General features: G+C 54.7%; 7 protein-coding genes across 7 annotated transcripts; 4 read left to right on the forward strand and 3 right to left on the reverse strand.

Annotated features, from left to right (window-relative positions):
* Positions 1–811: 811 nt before the first annotated feature.
* On the forward strand, positions 812–3,199 carry PG994_013845 (uncharacterized protein; the record flags this gene model as incomplete). The annotated part of the gene is made up of 10 exons (XM_066865254.1): positions 812–1,074; positions 1,140–1,196; positions 1,258–1,295; positions 1,353–1,423; positions 1,485–1,761; positions 1,806–1,906; positions 1,961–2,430; positions 2,490–2,504; positions 2,564–2,868; positions 3,012–3,199. The coding sequence occupies 10 exons, from the start codon at positions 812–814 to the stop codon at positions 3,197–3,199; spliced, it is 1,785 nt and encodes a 594-aa protein (XP_066708383.1).
* Positions 3,200–3,703: 504 nt separating this feature from the next.
* PG994_013846 (monooxygenase) lies at positions 3,704–5,297 on the reverse strand (the record flags this gene model as incomplete). Its single annotated transcript, XM_066865255.1, has 4 exons — positions 3,704–4,240; positions 4,279–4,395; positions 4,462–5,075; positions 5,129–5,297. The coding sequence occupies 4 exons, from the start codon at positions 5,295–5,297 to the stop codon at positions 3,704–3,706; spliced, it is 1,437 nt and encodes a 478-aa protein (XP_066708384.1).
* Positions 5,298–6,761: 1,464 nt separating this feature from the next.
* On the forward strand, positions 6,762–8,719 carry PG994_013847 (uncharacterized protein; the record flags this gene model as incomplete). Its single annotated transcript, XM_066865256.1, has 4 exons — positions 6,762–7,137; positions 7,191–7,907; positions 7,969–8,050; positions 8,116–8,719. The coding sequence occupies 4 exons, from the start codon at positions 6,762–6,764 to the stop codon at positions 8,717–8,719; spliced, it is 1,779 nt and encodes a 592-aa protein (XP_066708385.1).
* Positions 8,720–9,716: 997 nt separating this feature from the next.
* On the forward strand, positions 9,717–10,352 carry PG994_013848 (uncharacterized protein; the record flags this gene model as incomplete). Its single annotated transcript, XM_066865257.1, has 1 exon — positions 9,717–10,352. One exon carries the CDS (start codon positions 9,717–9,719, stop codon positions 10,350–10,352), a length of 636 nt encoding a protein of 211 aa, XP_066708386.1.
* A 595-nt stretch (positions 10,353–10,947) lies between these two features.
* Positions 10,948–13,409, reverse strand: PG994_013849 (uncharacterized protein; the record flags this gene model as incomplete). Its single annotated transcript, XM_066865258.1, has 4 exons — positions 10,948–11,988; positions 12,094–12,237; positions 12,357–13,205; positions 13,350–13,409. The coding sequence occupies 4 exons, from the start codon at positions 13,407–13,409 to the stop codon at positions 10,948–10,950; spliced, it is 2,094 nt and encodes a 697-aa protein (XP_066708387.1).
* Positions 13,410–14,992: 1,583 nt separating this feature from the next.
* Positions 14,993–16,922, reverse strand: PG994_013850 (CorA-like Mg2+ transporter; the record flags this gene model as incomplete). Its single annotated transcript, XM_066865259.1, has 4 exons — positions 14,993–15,572; positions 15,633–15,956; positions 16,022–16,805; positions 16,886–16,922. The coding sequence occupies 4 exons, from the start codon at positions 16,920–16,922 to the stop codon at positions 14,993–14,995; spliced, it is 1,725 nt and encodes a 574-aa protein (XP_066708388.1).
* Positions 16,923–19,498: 2,576 nt separating this feature from the next.
* Positions 19,499–19,971, forward strand: PG994_013851 (uncharacterized protein; the record flags this gene model as incomplete). Its single annotated transcript, XM_066865260.1, has 3 exons — positions 19,499–19,549; positions 19,628–19,687; positions 19,759–19,971. 3 exons carry the CDS (start codon positions 19,499–19,501, stop codon positions 19,969–19,971), a joined length of 324 nt encoding a protein of 107 aa, XP_066708389.1.
* Positions 19,972–20,051: the final 80 nt, after the last annotated feature.

Below are 20,051 nucleotides of genomic sequence, written 5' to 3' on the forward strand. Positions count from 1 at the left end.
AAAGATGCTTCATTGACGCTGTATGCAGTGTCACATTGTGGCGACTGCACAGTAGCGCCGGCGCGTATATCCGAAATGGGCTATTTTCAACTGGCCTTTTCAAAGTACGGCACGAACCGATGCGCGTCATGGATTGACGCCCGTGAGGAGACATTGTGTCAGATTGCTTCTCGAGTAGAAGCCATTTCGCGGACGGATGCATAAAGTAAATCCTGTCCTCTCGAACGGCGATTGCACTTCCCGGGTTGCCTTACCGGCTGCCGCCGTCATTACGCCATCTTCGGAAGTCGTCATTGTCGAGCACCTGGTACATTGGTAGAAGACCTGCGCTGTGGAGTGCCAAGAGTAGGAAGATTGGCGGCGGGTGAAAAGTGGGTGGTTATAATGACGGATATGCGGCTGAATGATGGTTGAATGATGACATTGGAGCACCCCGTTGATGCTTCTATTAGCAATACGGAGAAGTTGGTCCGTATCATGACCACGCCCCACGAAGTCCATGCCGCATTAACGTTCCTTCAACATACTGCTGTTCAAACCCAATGTCTTAGTGCACCATGCCATTTTCCAGCCCTGGTTTTTGTGCTATACGACTGATTTGCATATCTGCCCTCACATTGGCCTACGAAGTCCTGATATCATCGATGCATCACGATATACGAAGCAGGAAGAATTGGAGAAGTCTCCAGGCAACATGTCTTAAGAGACGCCTTCACCTCGCTGTGGGAAGCCTCGTTATACATTTGCCTTGCTTGTGCAAACCCGAATTCTACATCCTCTGGAAGTCAGCATCGGAGTACCAGCAAACAAAATGGCATCCAGTGCCCTCAAAAGTACCACGGGCGGTAACAGCAACCAATGGAGTATCACCCAGCACCCGCTTGAGTCCATCAAGCAAACGATTGCCAGCACTACGACGGCCGAGTCGCGAGGAAACCGCGTGAGCCACATGCAGAGCGCCAACGAGGGACCCGCCGACATCATCTCCAAGGTCTCGGGTGCTATGGAAGGTGGAAAGCGCGAGGACGATGGCCCGTACTTCACCAACAACGAGGGCATCCCCTGGCCTGATGTGTAAAGCGCCTCTAGATATGTTTTGTTCGACAAAGAGAGTGTGCCCTGCCGCTGTTGTCTCGCAGTGACCATAGCAAAACCATCGGCGGAGTTCCTGTCGCCAGTGATGTCTTCTTGTTCCAGTGAGTACAGAGAGTTCTGCTGCAATTGAAATACCTCGAGCGTGCCTAAGCAAGCGAGTAGGAAACAGCAGACTTCCAACCGATCCAAGAACCTGGAGCGTGAGTACTTTTTCTGGTCAGATGTAGCTCTATTTCGAAGTTGCTGACCTGGAATAGGCATGGTGCACCCATGCGGGAGTGGCGCGTTTGGTTACTTTGAGTGCACCCACGATGTCACCCACCTCACTGTAAGTTGCTGAAGCCTGTGGACGGGGTGAACTGCTTCAATGGACTGACACAAAAATGTAGAAAGCCAACTTCCTCCAGAGCGTAGGCGAGAGGACACCGATTTTCATCCGCTTCTCCACAGTGACCCTAGGCAGAGAATACCCGGATGAGGGCAGGAACCCGAGGGGTTTCGCCGTCAAGTTCTACACCAAGGAGGGCAACTATGACAACGTGGGGCTGAATTTCCCTGTCTTCTTTTGCCGCGACCCAATCCAGGGCCCCGATGTTATCAGGTCGCAGCACCGTAACCCCCAGAACTTCTTGCTCGACATGAATTCGATATTTGATCTCCTGGCCTGTCTGTACCCCTGAAGGGAACCATGCTGGCCTCATGTTCTTCAGCGACCATGGGACCCCGGTCGGCTGGCGCAACAACCATGGTTATGGCTGTCACACTTTCAAGTGGATCAAAAGCGAAGGGAGATGTATATACATCAAGTACCGTGAGTTCAGCGAGATCCTGCCCGTTTTGTCTGATATCGCACTGTTCTGTTTAGTTCTTTGTGCTAAGAATCGCCGCCCACGCAGACTTCATCGCCGACCATGCAGACTTCATCGCCAAGCACGGCCAGAAGCAGTTTACTTACGACGAGGCTATCCGCACCATGGGCGAAGATCCCGACTATTCCAAGCGTGACCTTTGGGAGGCCATTGAGCGTGGCGAAGAGCCCGAGTGGACGACCAAGGTCCAAATCATGGAACCCGAGGATGCCGATCCAGAAAAGTTGGGCTTCGATCCGTTTGATGTTACCAAGGTTTGGCCATGCGATCAGTTCCACATGCACGATTTTGGACGACTCGTCCTAAACAAGAACCCGGGTAAATCCATCTTCACCAGTGCTATCGAGTCTGCCCTGGCGCTAACCAACGCAGAAAACTTCCACCGCGATGTTGAACTTGCCGCTTTCTCACCTGGCTCGATGGTTCCAGGCATTGGAGACTCGCCAGATCCCCTCCTTCATTTCCGGTGAGTATGACCCCTTTTACCGAATGCTCTTTCAGCCGGCTAACACAAGATTCGCTCAGAATGTTCTTCTATCGGTAAGAGACGACGTCTGCCCCGCATGGAGCTATCTGCGAGACACTAATTTTTGCCAAAGCGATGCTCAATATCACCGAATCGGTGTGAATCTACATCAGGTTCCTGTCAACTGCCCGTTCATGTCACGGTCATACTCATCGCTCAACTTCGATGGGCCGATGAGAGCAGACGCCAACCACGCCGGCAATCCGCAGTACGTGCCCAACAGCTACGCCTACAAGTTCCGCCCGGACACGGTCGAGCCCGCATTCAAGGTCTCCGACAACGTCTGCAGCCGTAAGAGCCACTACTACCACGAGGGCAAAAAGAGCGACTATGCCCAGGCTACGCGGTTGTGGAAGCACATGATGTCTGAGCAGGAGCGTAAGAATACGTGCTATAACAATGCACAGTTCCTGAAGTTGTGCAATCAACCCATCATATAGGTATGCACAGGTCATCTCTCTGCATTGTGCATGCACTTACCATACGTTTCTCTCCATTGTAGAAGAAATACCTGGCCCAAGTTTACAATATCGCCCCCGACTACGCTCAAGGGATCTATGACTTGCTGCCCAAGAAGGACTTTGAGGTTCAAGAGGTGATCAAGCTTTCGGAAACGGCGTGTCAATGGTACAAGGAGAAGATACTACAGCCGGCGCCAGGCAACAGGCTTGTCGGATTCGCCCCCCAGACATCACCCTACCAAATTTGAATCTAGGCCGTATCCACGATGCCAAATCATCCGTTTGATCGCAATATCATACGTACGACCATCAGGTAGCTACTTCGCCGCTCTTTATAGTATCATCAGCGCTACTAAGCGTTAGTGAATGTAGTATTTAGGTTTCCCTATACACAATCTACTTATACTTCGTCTAGCCTGATGTCCGTGCTTCGGTAGTTAGCCAATAGAATAAAAGCAAAGTCTTTTGTATTACTAGTGAGAAGACATGCCCGGTGAAATTCCAAGAGCGTTTCTAACAAATGGATCACCACAGCAGACAGAATATGCACCTTGTAAGAATGTGGACATTCCCACAAGAGACTAGCGGGTTGTAAATAAATGGCTGGGTAACAGAGCATAAAACATGTAGGAAATGTGTCTAACCACTAAAACACCAGCTGATTATTGCAAGCAGCATAATGGCCAACCTTTATGACTAAGACGCCCCTTTCCAAAGTAAACCCTTGTTCCCACGGTATACTGTTCCTTAACTCAATCCCAGTTACCTGCACCAAGATCGACCGACTGTCCCTTGTCAAGATCCTTCATGATATCGTCAATGCTCCAGGGTACGTATTTATACCCGGGCGGATAGTTGGGTGGTATATCCTCATTCTCGTCCATCGGGATACCCTTGCGCATGCCGTCGATACATTTCGCGTAGTTCTGGTAGGTGTACGCCTCAGGGTCATGATCCCACACCCAACGCGGATGCTTCGGCTGCGCCTTGCGCGGATCCAGCTTCGCCTTCGCCCAGTCCGTGTCCTGCAGGCGCTCGGCATTGGCGAAGCCCAGCTTCTGCGCGCAGGCGGTGCGCAGGAAGCGGAAGTTGATGTGCGCTCGGACGGCCTCGGGCACCTTGTCACGGCCGCCGCCGAGCTGGAGGCAAGATGCGAGGGAGACGGCATCCTCGATTGCCTGCGTGGCCCCGTTGCCGGAGGAAGGCATGTAGGAGTGAGCCGAATCCCCGATCTGGATGATACGCGCGGTGGGCGAGCTCCACGACGACTGAGGATTGCGCCAGAAGAGCTCGAAGTTGACAATGGTTCTCGGGGTGTGATGCGCACGAGGTCCTTGAAGATGGGCGCCCAGCCCTCGGCGCAGTGCACACTCTCATCGATCTTCTCCAAGACGTCCTCGGCTTCGACCGTGTGGTTCCACGACTCGCGCTCGTCTCCAGTGGCCTAGATCTTGAGTGTCAGAAGGGGGGGGGGAAGAAACAGGCTTTGCGTAGGGAAGATATATCTTACGTCATGATTCACAATCCACACAATAACATCGTGACGGGTGAGGGTGAGGCCGTAACTTCCGGGTCCAAGGAACGTCCTGACAATGGGATCTTGCCCATCCTTGAGCTTAAAAAACCCCTTGACTTCCGGGTTCTTGTCAAGAACCTCGACGGGAAAGACGGCCCGCCACATAGCCCTGCCGGAGCTTGCTGCGCGGACCTGGCCGCCGACGACTTCCTGGCTCTTGGACCCGACCCCGTCGGCGGCAATCACAACGTCTGCCTCGAAACATTCGCCATTGTCGGTCTCGACGCCGGCTTTGCTGCGCGCTGCGTCCTCGAAGTATCGGACCACGCGCTTCCCGAACTCGATCTTGATACCGAGCCGGTTGACCTGATTAACAAACATTTTGTACACCAGGGGTCGCATCTGAAAGGCCCCGGGAGGCGTGTTCGGGTCCAGCCCTGCCTCCTTGAGACGCTCTGCGACCTTGAGTACGGGAATCATGCGGGTACCGTCATGCTTGAAGGTCTCCATCCAGCAGTTATGCAGCGAGATCTCGTCATACTCCTTGGCCATTTCGGGCCAATGTTTGAAAAACTTTGTCCCACTGAGGCCCATGAAATACATGTCGCCTATTTCCAAGTCAGCGTATAGATCTCAGTGATCGCCGATCGAAACCGCATACCCATTGTACTTATTTCCGTGTGTCTCTCCAATACGCGCACCCTATGCCCCTTACGGGAGCACTCGATAGCAGCGGTGAGTCCCGCCAGCCCGGTGCCCACGATGAGCACGTCGATGCCCGAATCGGGATAAGAGCCGACTGGCTTTGGGGTGTTGTGGTCAGGGTCCATGTTGGCGGAATTTGATAGTGTATCTATCCAGCTGCGATGCAACGTCAGTTGAAGAACGTTACCAAAAGCAGGCGGAAAGTATCAAATGTTTGTTTTATAGTGCAATGCTTGGGTGGCAGTCGACAGCTGAACATTCACTAGCCACTTTGTAGGACCTCCCCGATGGACAGGAGCAACGCACTAGGGGCTTCTTAGCTCACTACATAGGCACTGCATGGACACTGCATGGGCATTCTCACAGGCGAGGTCTGTCCGTGGCCCTGGTCTAGACCATGAAGGATTCAGGATCTTCCACGATGGATGTTCAATCCACAAGCTGACATAATACACGTTAGTAATCAGATCCCATACCAAACTTAACCATTGCCAGGACCGGATCAACGCCTAAAGTACCCTTGCCGGTAGGCTGTCGAATCCTCCGTTTGAACGCCCACATGGTCCGCGCCAACTATACTTCATGCCGATCGGCCGCTATCCCCGACGGATGAACTCAAGCTTAAACCGCATATCGGGATGCCAAGCATTGGGCTCCGTTTTGATTATCAAATGCACTTACTGATAGAGATTCTTTACTATCATTGTTGGCCTGGTTCTTCCTCAACTTAGTTGACGAGGCCCCTTGACGGCGCCTTTGGCTCCCACCCAGAGCGCATGTCTATCTTGGCCCGGGAGTTTGATGGTAAAATGCTTCTCAAGCCCCAACAGCCATCTATCCAGGGTTCTTGGCCCCTGGCCATGGTCGCCAGCTTCAGCTTATCGATGACGGCTCCTTGGACAAAGTCATTGGTCTATCATTTCCCTATCACGATTGCCATCCCGGGCAAGGCGAAGGTTTGGTCACCCAAGCCAATACCTAGCTCATGGTGATGTCTCTCGCAATCACGCTTGAACGGCGGAAACGATGTGACGCTACAGATCTTCCATAACTATAGCATATGATTACGTTAGAACTCTTGGCACCCTGTGGCAGTACGTAATGATTCATCTCGGGCTAGACCAGGGTTGCCATACACCTTCCACATGGCCGATGAGACCTACACAGAAGTCGAGGTGAAAAAGGTTAGCGACCTAAACCCTGGAAGGGTAGTATGTGAAAACGTGGTGATCCAAGCTATTTTGGGAAACTATTGCGACGGCCGCATGCAACTTGTGGGTGGCCCCTGTTGAGCTTTGTGAAGGGGTTGTTCCCTTTCAACCGTGAAGCCAGGAATCATAATGTCGATTATCGCATGACTGCTAGAACTGGAAGGTTATTGGCAGTATGTTGAGCGACAGGGCGCCCCGTTCCCAAACACGTGTCACGTATCTGGGGCAAGTATAACAGATCTTGGACACTTCATAATGCTCAACGTTCCCGGATCTACCGGCAGAATCGGCCCATCGTCGCTCTCTTGGCACCCTCCAAAGATACTGACAGCATTGGAGGCCTATACCACTTACTGAGCGCCCTGATCTGGTGGAAAGATGCAGCTCATCACCGTCATCCTGCTGGCTGTCTTCGTGATAGGGCTAGCACTCCTCCACGTTGTGCGCGCTTTCAAGGAGATCAACAGTCCGAGACACCCACCGGGCCCGACACAGCTACCATGGATCGGCCGCATCCACGACTTGCCGATCGAGCATATGTGGCTCAAGTTCAAGGAGTGGGCCGATGTGCACGCGGTGAACGGCTTCTACCGGACGACCATGTTGGGTGCCAACTTCGTTATTATAACTGACGAGAAGGTGGCTGAGGATCTCCTCGTGCGGCGGGCCCGTACAAACTCGGACCGGCCTGTTATACGCTCGCTATTCGACAACAAAGGCTCGATGGAGTACTTGCCGCTGATGGGGCGAAACAGTAAGACTTCCTCTTTCTTCCTTGAGCAAACTACCGTCTGACTCCAGACCAAGAATACTGGGCACGCCAACGTAAACTCACGCACGCCTACCTCACCGAGGCCACGAATGCGCAGTACCACGGCGTCATCGACTTCGAGGCGAAGCGGTGGCTGGCGCGGCTGATCGCGAATCCGGACGGCTTCCAGGCGTCGCTCGAGGACATGGCGGCCAAGGTGATGTGCCAGCTGGTGTGGGACGACACGACGCTGAGCGCGGCCTGCGCCGAGGGCGCGTGGGGCCTGCTGCGGCAGATGTCGCCGGCGGGGCCCATCACCAACGTGCTGACGCCGCTGTGGCACCTGCCCGAGGTGGGGCCGCTCAACCCGTGGAAGCGCGCCGAGCGGCGCCGGCACGACGACCAGCAGGCCTGGTGGCAGGCGCGGCTCGACGGTGTGCGCCGCAAGATGGCGCGCGGCGAGATGCGGCCCTGCTGGACGCGCCAGTTCCTCGAGCGCGCCAAGACGACGTCGTCGGGCGGCATCACGGGCGACCTCGAGGCGTCGAGCATGCTAGGCATGCTGGCGCTCGTTGGCGTCTTCACCGTGGCCGGCCCGCTTAGCTACTTCCTGGTCAGCATGGTCACGCATCCGCGCTGGCAGGCCGAGGTGCAAAAGGAGATTGACGAGGCCTGCCACGGGCAGCTTCCCACGCTGGCGGACATGCCGAAGCTACCGGTTCTGCGGGCTTGCATCAAAGAAACGATGCGATGGAAGCCCAATGTGCCGACAGGTAAATCTTCGCGCACAAAATCCGCGCATATTCGAATTATTATACTGATCTAGGGCCATAGGTGTTGCTCATGAAGCGGAGGCGGATGATGTTTACGCTGGTTACTTCATTCCCAAGGGCACTCGCATCCTCCCGTTGGACTGGTATGTACCCGTCACTTGTGACCTACATCTATGACCCAGAGGATCTGTCTAACACTACTGCTCAGGGCCTTTCTCCGCAACCCCAACAAGTATCCTGACCCCGACAACTTCCGCCCCGAACGATGGCTGGAGGCTGGCTGGCCCACCTTCCAGGAGCCCCTGACCCAGTACCCGACGCTCAAAGGTATGACGTCGTTTGGCTGGGGCCAACGACAGTGCCTGGGCCAGTCGCTCACCGAGGACGAGCTGCTCATCGTGTGCGGCGCGCTGGCTTGGTGTTTCAACCTGCGGCCCAAGCGCGACGCTGTCACGGGCCTGGACCTGCCCGTGCCGCTCGACAAGTCCAACAGCCTGCTGATCATCAAACCGGACCCGTTCGAGATGGCGTTTGAGCCGCGCAGCGAGAAGCGTCGCCAGGAGGCGTTGCGGCTGTGGGGCGAGGCCGAGGCCCGGGACACGCAGCAACGGGCCGACTTCCTGAGACGGCCGAAGACGACGGATGAGGTGTTCGCGGCACAAGCGCCGTACGAAGCTTCTGCGCTTGATCTGTCCCTGGTGGACGAGAAGAAAGATGCCGCAGCGTACCGGTCCGGACATACAGGCGTCGACCCCGACACCGCCTGGCAGCTTTTTGCCCCTTCTTCAGTTTTCCCGATGACCCTCCAGTAAACATATTGCTAAGGTTGGACTGTTTATGAGGCGTGGTCTTGATGGATCAGAATGGTCCTTTCATATTTGCGGCGTTCTTGGTGCGAAAGCTGGTTAGATGAAGAAAACTACATCTTAGACTAGATCTAAGAGGTCAACATTTCGGACATACCATCGCTATAGTAGAATTATATTACTTTATTTCCATAGAACACCGTTACGTACAAATTGCAATAACACAACATGAGTTGTTGTTTGTATACATGTTCATTTCCCACACTTTCGACTTTCCGTTGCCAAGCAATGTTACCCCTCTGATTGATGGTAAAATATTGCCGTTGGGCCTGTTGTTCACTGCAGGCGGTGATATAGACTGTAAGTTTTAGCTCTGGCAATAGTGTCTTAACCACAGTAATCGCCCTGTCCAATACTCGAGGATATAGTGGCACTCAAACCACTGACCTCGAGAAACAAAATTTTCAGTCCGAAGATGGAATTTACTCCAGAGTGCCCCCGGCCACTGGCCATCTGCCATGTCTATTCTCCTGATCATACACCAGATGAATTTGGCTTGGCTGGTGAAGCTCGCCCGGAGCTGATAGACCCATCACATGGACTTGGGCTTGGATGCTTTTCGGACACTTTTCGGACTGCCGCAGAGTTCGCACCGGCTGAACCACGCCCGGGGCTAACACAGACAGTTCAGGGCCAAGCTCAACGTGCCACATCTGACCTTGAACCCTTGCGACCCTGCATTGTACCAACCCCGTTTCTGGTTTTATACTATAACTTCGAGAATTTTCCCGAGGACTCCTCGAGAGCCCCGACATTTGGTTACGCATCTTGACTGTGGTCATCAATTCCCTGCCTCTATGTATGCTGTGAGATTCGGAGAAGTCCGGTTGCTTACCACATTTGTCTGTTAATAGCGATCACGTAAGACAGGAAGCCGACAATTCCATCATCTTCCCCATCGAAACGCACCCACTCACAAACCCTTTCTGACAAGTTCCCAGCCATGGCCGATACCACGACAATGAAAGCTGTCACGGGCGCAACCATCGCGTACTCGTTCATCCTTGTCGGTATGTCTCTTCTCTTGCTACCCCCGCCTCTCTCTGTGTTGTTCGCCCGGACTTCCCCTATTAACTTGACTGCCTCCACAGGGAACGCCGTCACGCAATCGTTCATGGGCGTGCCGGCGCTGCTAGTTGACTTTCCCGCGCCGCGCTCCCCTTCGCACGCCGAGCGCGCGCGCCTGCTAGGCCGGCAGTGGCCCGTCTTCTGGGCGGTGGGCAACAATTTCTTCCGGCCCATCAGCACGCTGGGCATCGCAGGCTACGGGGCCGCAGCGTGGGCAGCCGCTTCCATAGGCGGCAATTGGAAGCCGTTTGCCATCGCCGCGGCGTGCCATGCCGTCAACGTCGTGCACTCGGCCGTCAACATGCAGCCCATCAACGAACGCATCGCCTCGCTTGGCAAAGAGGCCACAGGAGGCAAGGGGGAGGATAAGTCGGGCGCGCACTCGGTGGGCAGCGGTCAAGTAGAGAAGGCCGAGGAGTATGCTCAACGGTGGAGGCGGCTGAATCTTGTTAGGCTGGTAATGCCCCTAATCGCTGGGACATTGGCGATGACACAGGTGATTGGGAGGTAGGTTGAACGCCGGAGTGTGAAACCAGCATCGGTCTGTGCAGGTCTCTGCAAGGTTGCGCTCATGTATGGCCGAAAGTATATAGCCCACGTACACACCATATACAGTTGCGCCAGTAAAGCAAATAGCAAAACGTGCAACAGGCAGCAACATAGAAAATGGCACGTGAATGAATCACAACAACCAGAAAATCTTAAGGAGCACGCTGATGGAACTTGCTTCTTCCATTCCGGCCTCCTGGTGGAAGAGTCCTGGACCGAGTCGCGGAAAGGTTTACCATAAAACACTCCGGGTCAACCAACTCCAGCTAAGAGCAAATCTGTGCCGAACTAACCCCTTAAACCAATGTATATAATAATACATGAAGAGCTTGGTACAACAATCGTAAGAGCCCAACGACCAGTAAATAGAACAGCATAGAACAAAACAAACAACAATAAAACACCCCTTCATTTTGCGTGCGTCACTCATTTCCAAGTAAACGGAACACCTTCACCGGTTCCGGCCCCCTTTTCCCGCCGCCCCCACCGCATTCGTTGCTATGCAGCCCAGGCCGCCAGCCCCCAAGAAGTGAGCGATTAAATCAAACTTTTTTTTTTCATCCGAACCGCCCGACCTGGAGCCAGCCCCGGCGGCCCCCAATCCACGCCTCAACCTCCCGGCCCCTTTGCTCGAGCCGCCGCCGGAAATCGCGACACCACATGCGCTCGAGCTCGCCGTCGCGGCCGTCGGGACTCCAGAGTGCGCCGTAGAAGCTCTCGACGACGTGCAGTGGCGCGAGAGCCAAGTCCGGGTGGCCTCCTACCACCGCAGCAGCATCTACTTGTGGTTGCTGGTCTCCTTCTTCCCGTGGTGTTGGTGGCGGTGGTGGTGATATTGAGGGCGACCCAATCATCCAGTCCAGACTCCGGCAGATGTTGGCCGCCAATTTGCGGCGCTCTCGCACCTGGTAGCGTGCAGCCTCGCACCCGGGCGGCAAAAGGTCCTTGCAGCCGCTCCCTAGTGCCGCGGACACGACTACGCTTCCCCTTGTCAGACCTGAAGAAGAAGAAAACCCGGCGCCCGAAGTATCCGTAAAAGGGTCCGAAGAGGTGCCACTGCCGTCGTACAAGACGGCATCTATGAGCGCCGCCATGCACTCGTACAGCAGCATCAATGACGTCCAATAGTACACGTGGCCGAGGCCGATGACGGTGCTGGCAAAGTCGTAAGTACCGGCGAAGGGGATCTGCGCATGTCTTTGCCGCTCTATCCGGCCTTCTACAGCGGCTCCCATCCTGCTGCCGCCTGTCCCACCGCCGCCGCCACATCTGCCTAAGTTCAGACTGCCGTGGATCCAGTAGAGGAGCGGCATGTCATGGTTTCCGGCCGCCGCCCTCTCAATACCGGCGTACCACCGCGCCAGCTGGGCCTCGATGCCGAGACAGTTGCTCAGTAGGTCCTTGGCTTTGAGGCGGCGGCCCAGCGTGGCGGGCGGCAGCGGCAGAATGCGGTCGGCGTGGTGGAAGATGGAGGAGATGACGGAGATGACGTCAAAGAGCGAGTCCAGGAAGCTCTTAGGGTGCACCTCGTAGGGGACAGTGGTCCATTCGGGGGAAGCGAGGTGGCAAGGCGTGCGGGCGAGGAGCGAGGTCATGATCTGTTCATACATAGGACACAATGGTCAGGAATCGGATGTTACAGTGTACGAGGGCAAATAGAGGAACTAATCGGAGTTTTATTGAGAAAAAGGTGTTCGACTTACAGCATTCGGTCGGTACACTCGAGCGAAAAGATGATGTGATGGGAAGTTCTGGAAATGCAGTGGCCCGAGGCTGAGGATGGGATCTGCAAGAATCGTGGGGTCCCGCCATGGCGGCTGGCTGCTACGAGCAGCTGATGCGTTATGCTAGCAATATCAAGACAAATCAGTACAGCGATAAATGTCAGGTACACTCCCTCCTTCCACAATACGACTGAGAAGCACTCTAGGGAAAAGGAAGAAGAAGACGAGCACACGTTGCCTACCTCGTAGAGAAAGAGACACACAGCCTCCGATATGGCGGTCGCCGGCATCAGTGACGAAAACCAAGGACCGGGCCCGCCGGCGCGGTATATCGTCGCATCGTCCAGTGCGCCGGAGGGGACGTGTACGAAGCATTGCGCACTCAGGCGAAACCCTACTTCGTCCGGCGCCGGCGCCGCCATGGCTGCCGCCGCGTCACGGTGGCGCGAGGGCGGCAGGTTCAACGTCAGCTGGCCCTCGGGCGTCATGGAGTCGAGGGATTTGAGGACGGCGTCGAGCTGTTGTGTCCACAGGGCCAAAAAGCGGGCTCGGTAGAAGCTGGGCGCCATGGGCGAAGCAGCCGACACCAGCGCGACCGCATCGCCGTCGTCCCATGCAGGCATCAGAGGTTCGAGGGGCTCCAGGTTCGCCATCGTCGTGGCCGTCGGCACCTGCGCCACCGTCGAGGTGCTATTGCTGCTGTGGCCACTAGCGCCGACAACGCTGACCCCCCCGAGAGTAGTCGCAAAGGAGCCGCCCCTACCATGGCCGGATGCCGAGGGAGTGAAAGACGAAGGAGAAGCAGAGGCCGTCTCGCGCAGCGACAGTTGCGGCGAGGCTACCGAGGAACCGGGCGATGAAGAAAAGGAGCCGATGGTGGCGCCATCAGCAGCTGCCGCCGCCACCGCCGCCGCCTTGGCTTGCTTCTTTCTGGAGTTGGCCCGCGACGGCGAAGGGGGAGGAGGAGGCGTGCGGTTGGCGAGGTTTCTGGGCGGATGCGAGGCGCAGCGCCCCTTGTCGTCGACGGTGCCGACGATGAAGACGATCTCGCGCTCGTAACCCTCGCAGGCGCGGCCGTGGTCTGTACATTTCTTGCAAAAGGGGCGTGTATTGTCACACTGGGTCGAGCGGAAGGCGAAGAGGACGAACAAGTCAGCAGAAGGTCCGCTTTGGCGTTCTCCCGAACGCTCGGATTGGTATTAGGGAAACGATAGAAGGGGGCGTCGCCGACTTACCTTGACTCGCCTTACACGACAAGTGTTGCAGCCCTTGTATTTCCCTTTGACGCCCACCATGCCGTCAAAGCTTTCTCTTCAATATGCTTATTGGTTGGTCGGAGATGAAAGCCCCTCTCGGTACGAAGATGTTGGCTGCAGTAGTCCACGAAGAAGGGCAAGCCGAAACAAGAACCGAAATGTCAGACAAATACTAGAAGTGAAAACGAAGAGAGGCGTCGCCCTTCCTTCTTCATGGCCGATGCATAACGTCGTCTAGGGATGAGGTTGCTTCTTCAGGTGTAGTAGGTGCCCGACCATAACCGCGACATCGTATAGCCAATTCAAGAAGGAAGGGAGAATTGGGGCAAAAGGCCGCTACGGCGTTTAAGGTATGATGGCTAATTATCATTCGGACAGAAGGGAGGGAGCGTTCGCACCAAAGTGCCCCAGCGTAAGCAATAGGGAGGGAGGGTCAGGTGTCTAACGGTTCGCCGGGATAAGGTATCTTCAAGTCGTCAATAGGGGAGAGAGATTCAGACCCCAAGAGCAGAATGGGGGGGGGGTGCTGCTCAGCTGGGGGGGTCATATAGAAGACGAATATGAACTGCAGGGGGCATAATTGAGAGGCCGGGGCCAATCAAAACGCACAAGTGCAGTGAACATCATCACACATATGGGAACTTGATGAAACAGCTGTTGAAAGTGTCGGACACGTTCTAGAAAATCCCGGTGAGCCACGGCTGACATCTCACGTCTCATTGCCTCTGGTTTGCCGGATCTTTCGTCAGCCTCTCCTCTGCATCCCTGCCATGTCGTGTTTGCGTGCTCTGCATCATTCGCATCATCCGCATGCGTCGGCAGTGGCAGTGACCAAGAACTGGACCGTCGGGATCGCAGGCGTATTCCGCGCTGCCAGCCTTGCCGGTGCAAATGCCCCGCGTGCGAAACATCCGGTGTAAAGCTGCGATACCATGGTGGGATTGGACACATAATACGAGCCGGTTTCCTGGCAGATGGCTCCTCGACCATGGCCAGTCAGACCGTCTGGGCACTCGACCAATCAGCCTGTGCCATGGCACTGTGCCTGCGTATGGATGTCGTATATCGTATGTCGGGCGGGGCTTTGCTTCCATGGACAAGCGGGCATAACCGAGACACTCAACCTGTCGTTTGGGTCATCCGCCTCGTAGGGCTGCAGCCTGCAGGGATGGTCGGTGGGGTTACCGAGGAGGTGGAGAGCAACACCAGCCGGCCTCGCCGTCTTATTCGACGGATTCGTATCGGATGTTGTGCGCGTGTAGTAGGAGATTACACTTTTGGGTAAGCCGTATTGCAACGAATGACAGTCGTTTCCATAGGACCCAAGCAAGTCCTGGCACAAAAGCAAATACCTCTGGGCCTCCTCACGTTACACCTTCGGACGTCTTCTAGAATTTATGTATTGTCGTCTATCTGTCATGGCTTGCCTCGCCCCTGATAAGACTTCGCAATGCTTAGGCTTCCATGTCTACTTGTTCATCAACAGCGTACCTCTGAAGATCATCATTACCATCACCATTACGACGGAGTAAAATGGAGATAACAAAAAAGAAAAGAGAAGGAAACAGCGCCCAATGCCCTTCTCCGGCCAACGACCAAAAATGACACCAATGCCCGCCCGCCTAGATGTATCGTGCCTTTCGGGCTACCAATAACGCTATGAGAACAAAGCCCACCAACGAGCAGAGAATCGCAATGAAGGCATGCAGATTGTCGATATCCTGCCAAGGAACGTGCACGTTCATGCCGAAGAGACCAGTAACAACGTTCAACGGGACAATAACCGAAGCCAAGAAGGTGATCTTGCTGAGGACTTCGTTGGTCTTGGTTCCCTGGGCAATGCTGTCAATCGTCAACTGGGCGAGGTAGTTGCTGTGGGCGCGGGACAAAATCTTTTCGAAATGCGTCAGGTTTGTCATCATCGTGACAACATGGTCCTGAATGTCGCCAAGATACATGCCGATGTCCATCCGAGGAGTGACTTTGTAGTTTTCGTTGCACCTCTTGGTGAACCCCTTGAGCACGTCGGCCTTGCCGCCGAGGATGCGCATCAAGCCGAGAGTGTTCTTGCGAACCGCGCCGATTCTCCGGAGGAAGGAGTGCATGTCGTCGGCGCGTGCAACAAACACAGAATCCTCGATGCCTTCTGTGATCAGCTCAATTCTATGGATAGCTGGGGCGAAGGAGTCCACAATATTGTCACTAGAAATATGGTTAGCATCGTGAATCGCCGATGGACTGTGACAAGTTAGGGTAACCTACATCAAGGCATAGCAAATCCAATCACTGCTCAGCGACACATACTCCTTCAGCATCGTAATTCTCTTCCGCACAAGAGAGGCATGGCTGTTGGGCTCGAAGCTGAAGCTGAGGGTCCCCTCGCGAAAGACGATGACGTAGAGATTGAAAGGCTCGTAGTCGGGTCCGTCCTCTTCTTGGGTGACGCTGAAGGACCTGAAACAGGCAAAGTAGTACGAGGGAAACAACTCAATCTTCTCGCGTGCCTCCTGGGTCGTAATGTCCTCGATCGTCAAGGGATGAACGCCAAAAGCCTTGCAGATGGTGCGGACTTCCTCCTCTGTGGGACTGTTCATATTCAGCCACCAGACACCATCGTTGACGTCGGCGGGGAATTGGAACAGCCCTCGGACATTCTCCCGGGCAGAACGAGGTCGCCAAATTCTGCAGCATGGATCGTAGATTCCCAAGCGGTCGAGAAGAAGCTGAATCTGTTAGGGTCAACCGGATCTTGTTTCGGCGCTTCGGCGTCGGATTTCACTGCCGTTTCCTCGACCTGCTTCTCGTCGGCCATGCCGGTTCCGGTGGGGAGCTGGTAGATATCGCCGTCGGCTGTGATCATTGGCGAAGGAGAACGGAATTGCTCGGTCTGGAGGCTTGGAAATATTTTGGTGGCGTTCGTAGCATCGAGTTCCTCTTTGCGAGCTGCATTCTCGGCGGCGATAAAGTTCTCCAGGTAGTCGAAGTCGATGTACAGCCTGTCTTGTCGGTGTTCGTCGTTCATAGGGAAGCAGACATCCTCCTCTGCTGTCCGGTTCGTGCCCATGCTGGCAGCGTCATCGGCCACGGTGTGCTTGCTGCGGACTGAGCGGTAGCTGCGCACACTTTGGCGACTGCCACCGGAGAAAGTACGAGCTAGGTGCAGCTTCTCACCGTCCTCCTTGGTATCCTCGCCTTCCTTGTTGTTGGTGGAATATGCACGTCCTCGACGGCGTGCTTCAGCGAAAGCTTTGACCGAGTTTGGGGGCGACAGGGAGCGCCCATCGTTGACGGTGTCAACGGTAGGGCGTCGGCTTCGAGGTCGAGTGGGGGACATATCATCCCCTTCATCGTCCGCAATGGCTTCCTCGAAGTCGCGCACACGAATATCAGGGGGCGTCTCCAAGTGGCGCGCGCCATACAGGGTGTCCACTGTGCCTCGTCGAGGCCGATCAGGTCTCTGGACAGACGCGCTCTGGTGGCGGTGGTCGTCCAGTTCCGGGACAGGGGTATCATACCCGCTTCCCCTCTCGAGATTTCTTCGTGCTCCGACATGTTGGACTCTTCAGTCTATTATCGGGATGTGTGTCGAGGCGGCGAGTGTCGCCGACTTGGTGTGGTTGGGTCTTTTTAGTGATTTTGGCTGTATCAAACTGAACAGAACCTGCCAATTCTATAAAAGAGACAAGGAAAAGCCCTCCGCAGGAAGTCAAGGGAAGGCAACCATACTGAACCGCGCACTAAGCTATCGGGCTTTTGCACGCAGCAGCAGGCGTGGCAGCACGCCGACTACAGGACCGGTTTTGTCGAGGCACCAGCGCAAGAGGGCGCAAGAGAACCGTGGCAGCGTTCCAGATAGGAAGGCTCTGTTCGCGAAAAAAAGAGAACGGGATTTCGTAAGTTGGATCAGACTAGGCGTGTGGGTACAACCAGTTAAGGAGGCTTCTTGTTGACGCCGCTATAGACCCAGAACAGAGGGCCTAAGAGCGGTCGAGAGAAGGAAAACTGTTTGCTGCTGAGGCCCGCCAACTTGGTGACTTTGGGAGAATGATGCGGTCTGTCGGCCGCGAAAGAGAGCTTGGTGTGGTGGCGAGCTGCTGCTGAAGCTTCGTGGCAGCTCGAGAAGGTTTTGTGCGATTGTCCTGTCGGAGCTTGGTGGCGAAGGTACCTGGGGAAACGGGAATGCGACAGACGGGGTGATTGCTCAGCAGATGGTTGCGACCGGAGATATGCGATTGTGGGTTGTAGACGGGAAGCGTGAAGCGAGGATGGGAAAAACGAGAGAGGAAGCGCAAGGGGACAAGACTTTTGATCCTTTTCTTTATTTGCTGACTATGAGTGCACGCAAGCCGGGGAAAGTAGGTAGGTTAATAAGTACTGCCAAGAAGGTGAGTTATGAGGTCAGGGCTTTCTTTTTCTCAGTCCTGGACAGTAGCGGCTGCAGCTGTCGGCGCCGAGAGCTGGGTTCTGTCCAAACCAAAGTTATGGTTTCGAAACAGCAAAAAGCTGCACAAGCAAGATCATGGGGACTCTCGGTCAGGTATACAGTCAGGAAAAGGGTCTTGAGGCGCTCAATATAAACGAATTGGCGAGAGACCGGGCTCTGGAGAAATAAGGGATTGTTCAGACGAACGATGCGTTGTTGTGGTTTGATTAGTCTTAAGCATTTCTTCTATGGACGGAAGCCAAAACAACGTGACAGACGAGTGGCCCATCTGGCTCGTGCTTGACAGAAAATCTTTAGATAGCCTGAAGTGGAGTCACGGAGCCTGACTCTGGAAAGGCGAGGTCGAGGTGAAAGAAAAGACCATTTCCAGCATTTCTTTGTGGAAGAAGACTGCCCCAGAGGTTAGATGCTAGTGGGCGGTGGACTGGTCATGAACCCCTGTCCATGGCTTTAAGAAACAAGAACCAACGAGATCATTCCCTGCTCTCTCGTCCGCCCTAGAGTTAGACGTGACTCTAATTGCATCCGAGTCTGTCTAACTGCTGCATACTCCACGTCCGGCGCAGACTTCCACATCGATAGACCTGCTACCACCAACAAACCGTTGCGCTGCATGCAGTCTTCTCCAGTTCCCACAGCACAAGCCTTTTCATTAGTCCTGCCTGCTGTCGCCATCCCCATGATATCTCCCCATGGGCCCAAAGTATAACCACGTGGGTTCGCACCGAATGTCGCAAGTTGCGCCCGAAGGGGCTTGATCAAGGGCAATGGCCTCCAAGATCCAGACCTTTATGTATGACGAGGCCGTCGCATTAATATATCGTTACGGTTAGCATCTACCGACTGACAGTCGCTCATTAGTGTAGAGTCGGCTTGTTCCTTTCCATACATGTACATGCTAGTAGACAAGCCATCTCACCTTTCCGGTCGGCAACGTCTACCGCCCTGTCGGCAGCATCTTCCGTCAATGCCACCCGGGACCAAAAGCCAATGACTAGGTTTGGGACGTACGAGTGAACTTGGAATTTCCTCGTGATCTCTGCTTACTCTGACCGAGGGCCCTTTGAGGGATTTTGTTGACCAAATCGCGGAATAGCAGTCACCCGGAATAGAGCACATGGTGGCATACGGCGGTGTGCTGGCAATGGCCTAGGATTGCCCGGGGGGATAGCAGGTGTTTGAGATATCGAGAGTGAGATGAAGTCATACTAGCAGTAGCGGGTGTGACCACCGACAACTGCTGTCTGCAAATCCATAGGCGATTGGAGTCATGGCATGGCATGGCATGGATATGCTGACATTCCGTGATTGGTCGGAGGGGCTATTGGAACAATTCGCCGTCCGAAATGGCCGACGACGACAGGGCTGACCGACACCCACTGATCAAGTATCGATCGCTACATGTAGGATTGAGCTCCATGGTCCGTGCACCCTTGCTGACTGCTCTGTCTGTGCTGCTCTGGCCACATCAGTCAATGCCAAGACTGGTGGACCCAATCCCCCAAAGGTACCTTCTTGAGGCTACGATGCCAACTGCGTGTCATTCAGTGCATACCATACATTCACAAGCCACCAACAGAACCACGAACTTCGAGCCCTCGACCCGGTGACTTCTCAAGAAAGTCTTGGTGTGTGTTTAGGAAAGCCATCATCGATTGCGATCTTCTACACCCCCACAGCAGCAATGGCAGAACAAATCCTGGATCAGGTTCGAGACTTGGTCGATGGCCAGATTGTGAGCCTACCATTACCTGCTCCTTGTGATATGCCTCATCGGCTTCGGCAGTCGCATACTGACTAGTGATTTCTGTAGGACTTTGAGGGCCAGAAGCTTGCCGAAATCATCTCCACGCTTATGCTATCGTTGGTCGGAGTATGTCTGAACCCATCTACCCTATCAAGAACCTTGGACTTTACTGACAGAGACATGTACCACTTATCCAGGCAATTGCCTTCTTCGTGGGCTACTTCCTGCAAGACATCGCACTCGCACTCAAGGTCGGACTAGCCGGCACCGCCGTCACCTTCCTCGTCGTTGTTCCTCCGTGGCCCTTCTTCAACAAGAACCCCATCAAGTGGTTGCCCGTCGGAGGCGGGGCAGCAGTCGCACAATCACATCAGAGTATAGTGGTGGACGAGAAGATGTTTGCGCAATAGGGAACCAGCTACGGGCGTGAGGGGGAAAAGAAAGGCCGCAGATGACTGCCGGGACTTAACAAATCAGGATTCGTATAACA

The sequence above is a fragment of the Apiospora phragmitis genome (assembly GCF_038363925.1).
Source record: "Apiospora phragmitis strain CBS 135458 chromosome Unknown utg000013l:1.0-2965645.0:1.0-2969333.0, whole genome shotgun sequence".
Classification (NCBI taxonomy): Eukaryota; Fungi; Ascomycota; class Sordariomycetes; order Amphisphaeriales; family Apiosporaceae; genus Apiospora; species Apiospora phragmitis.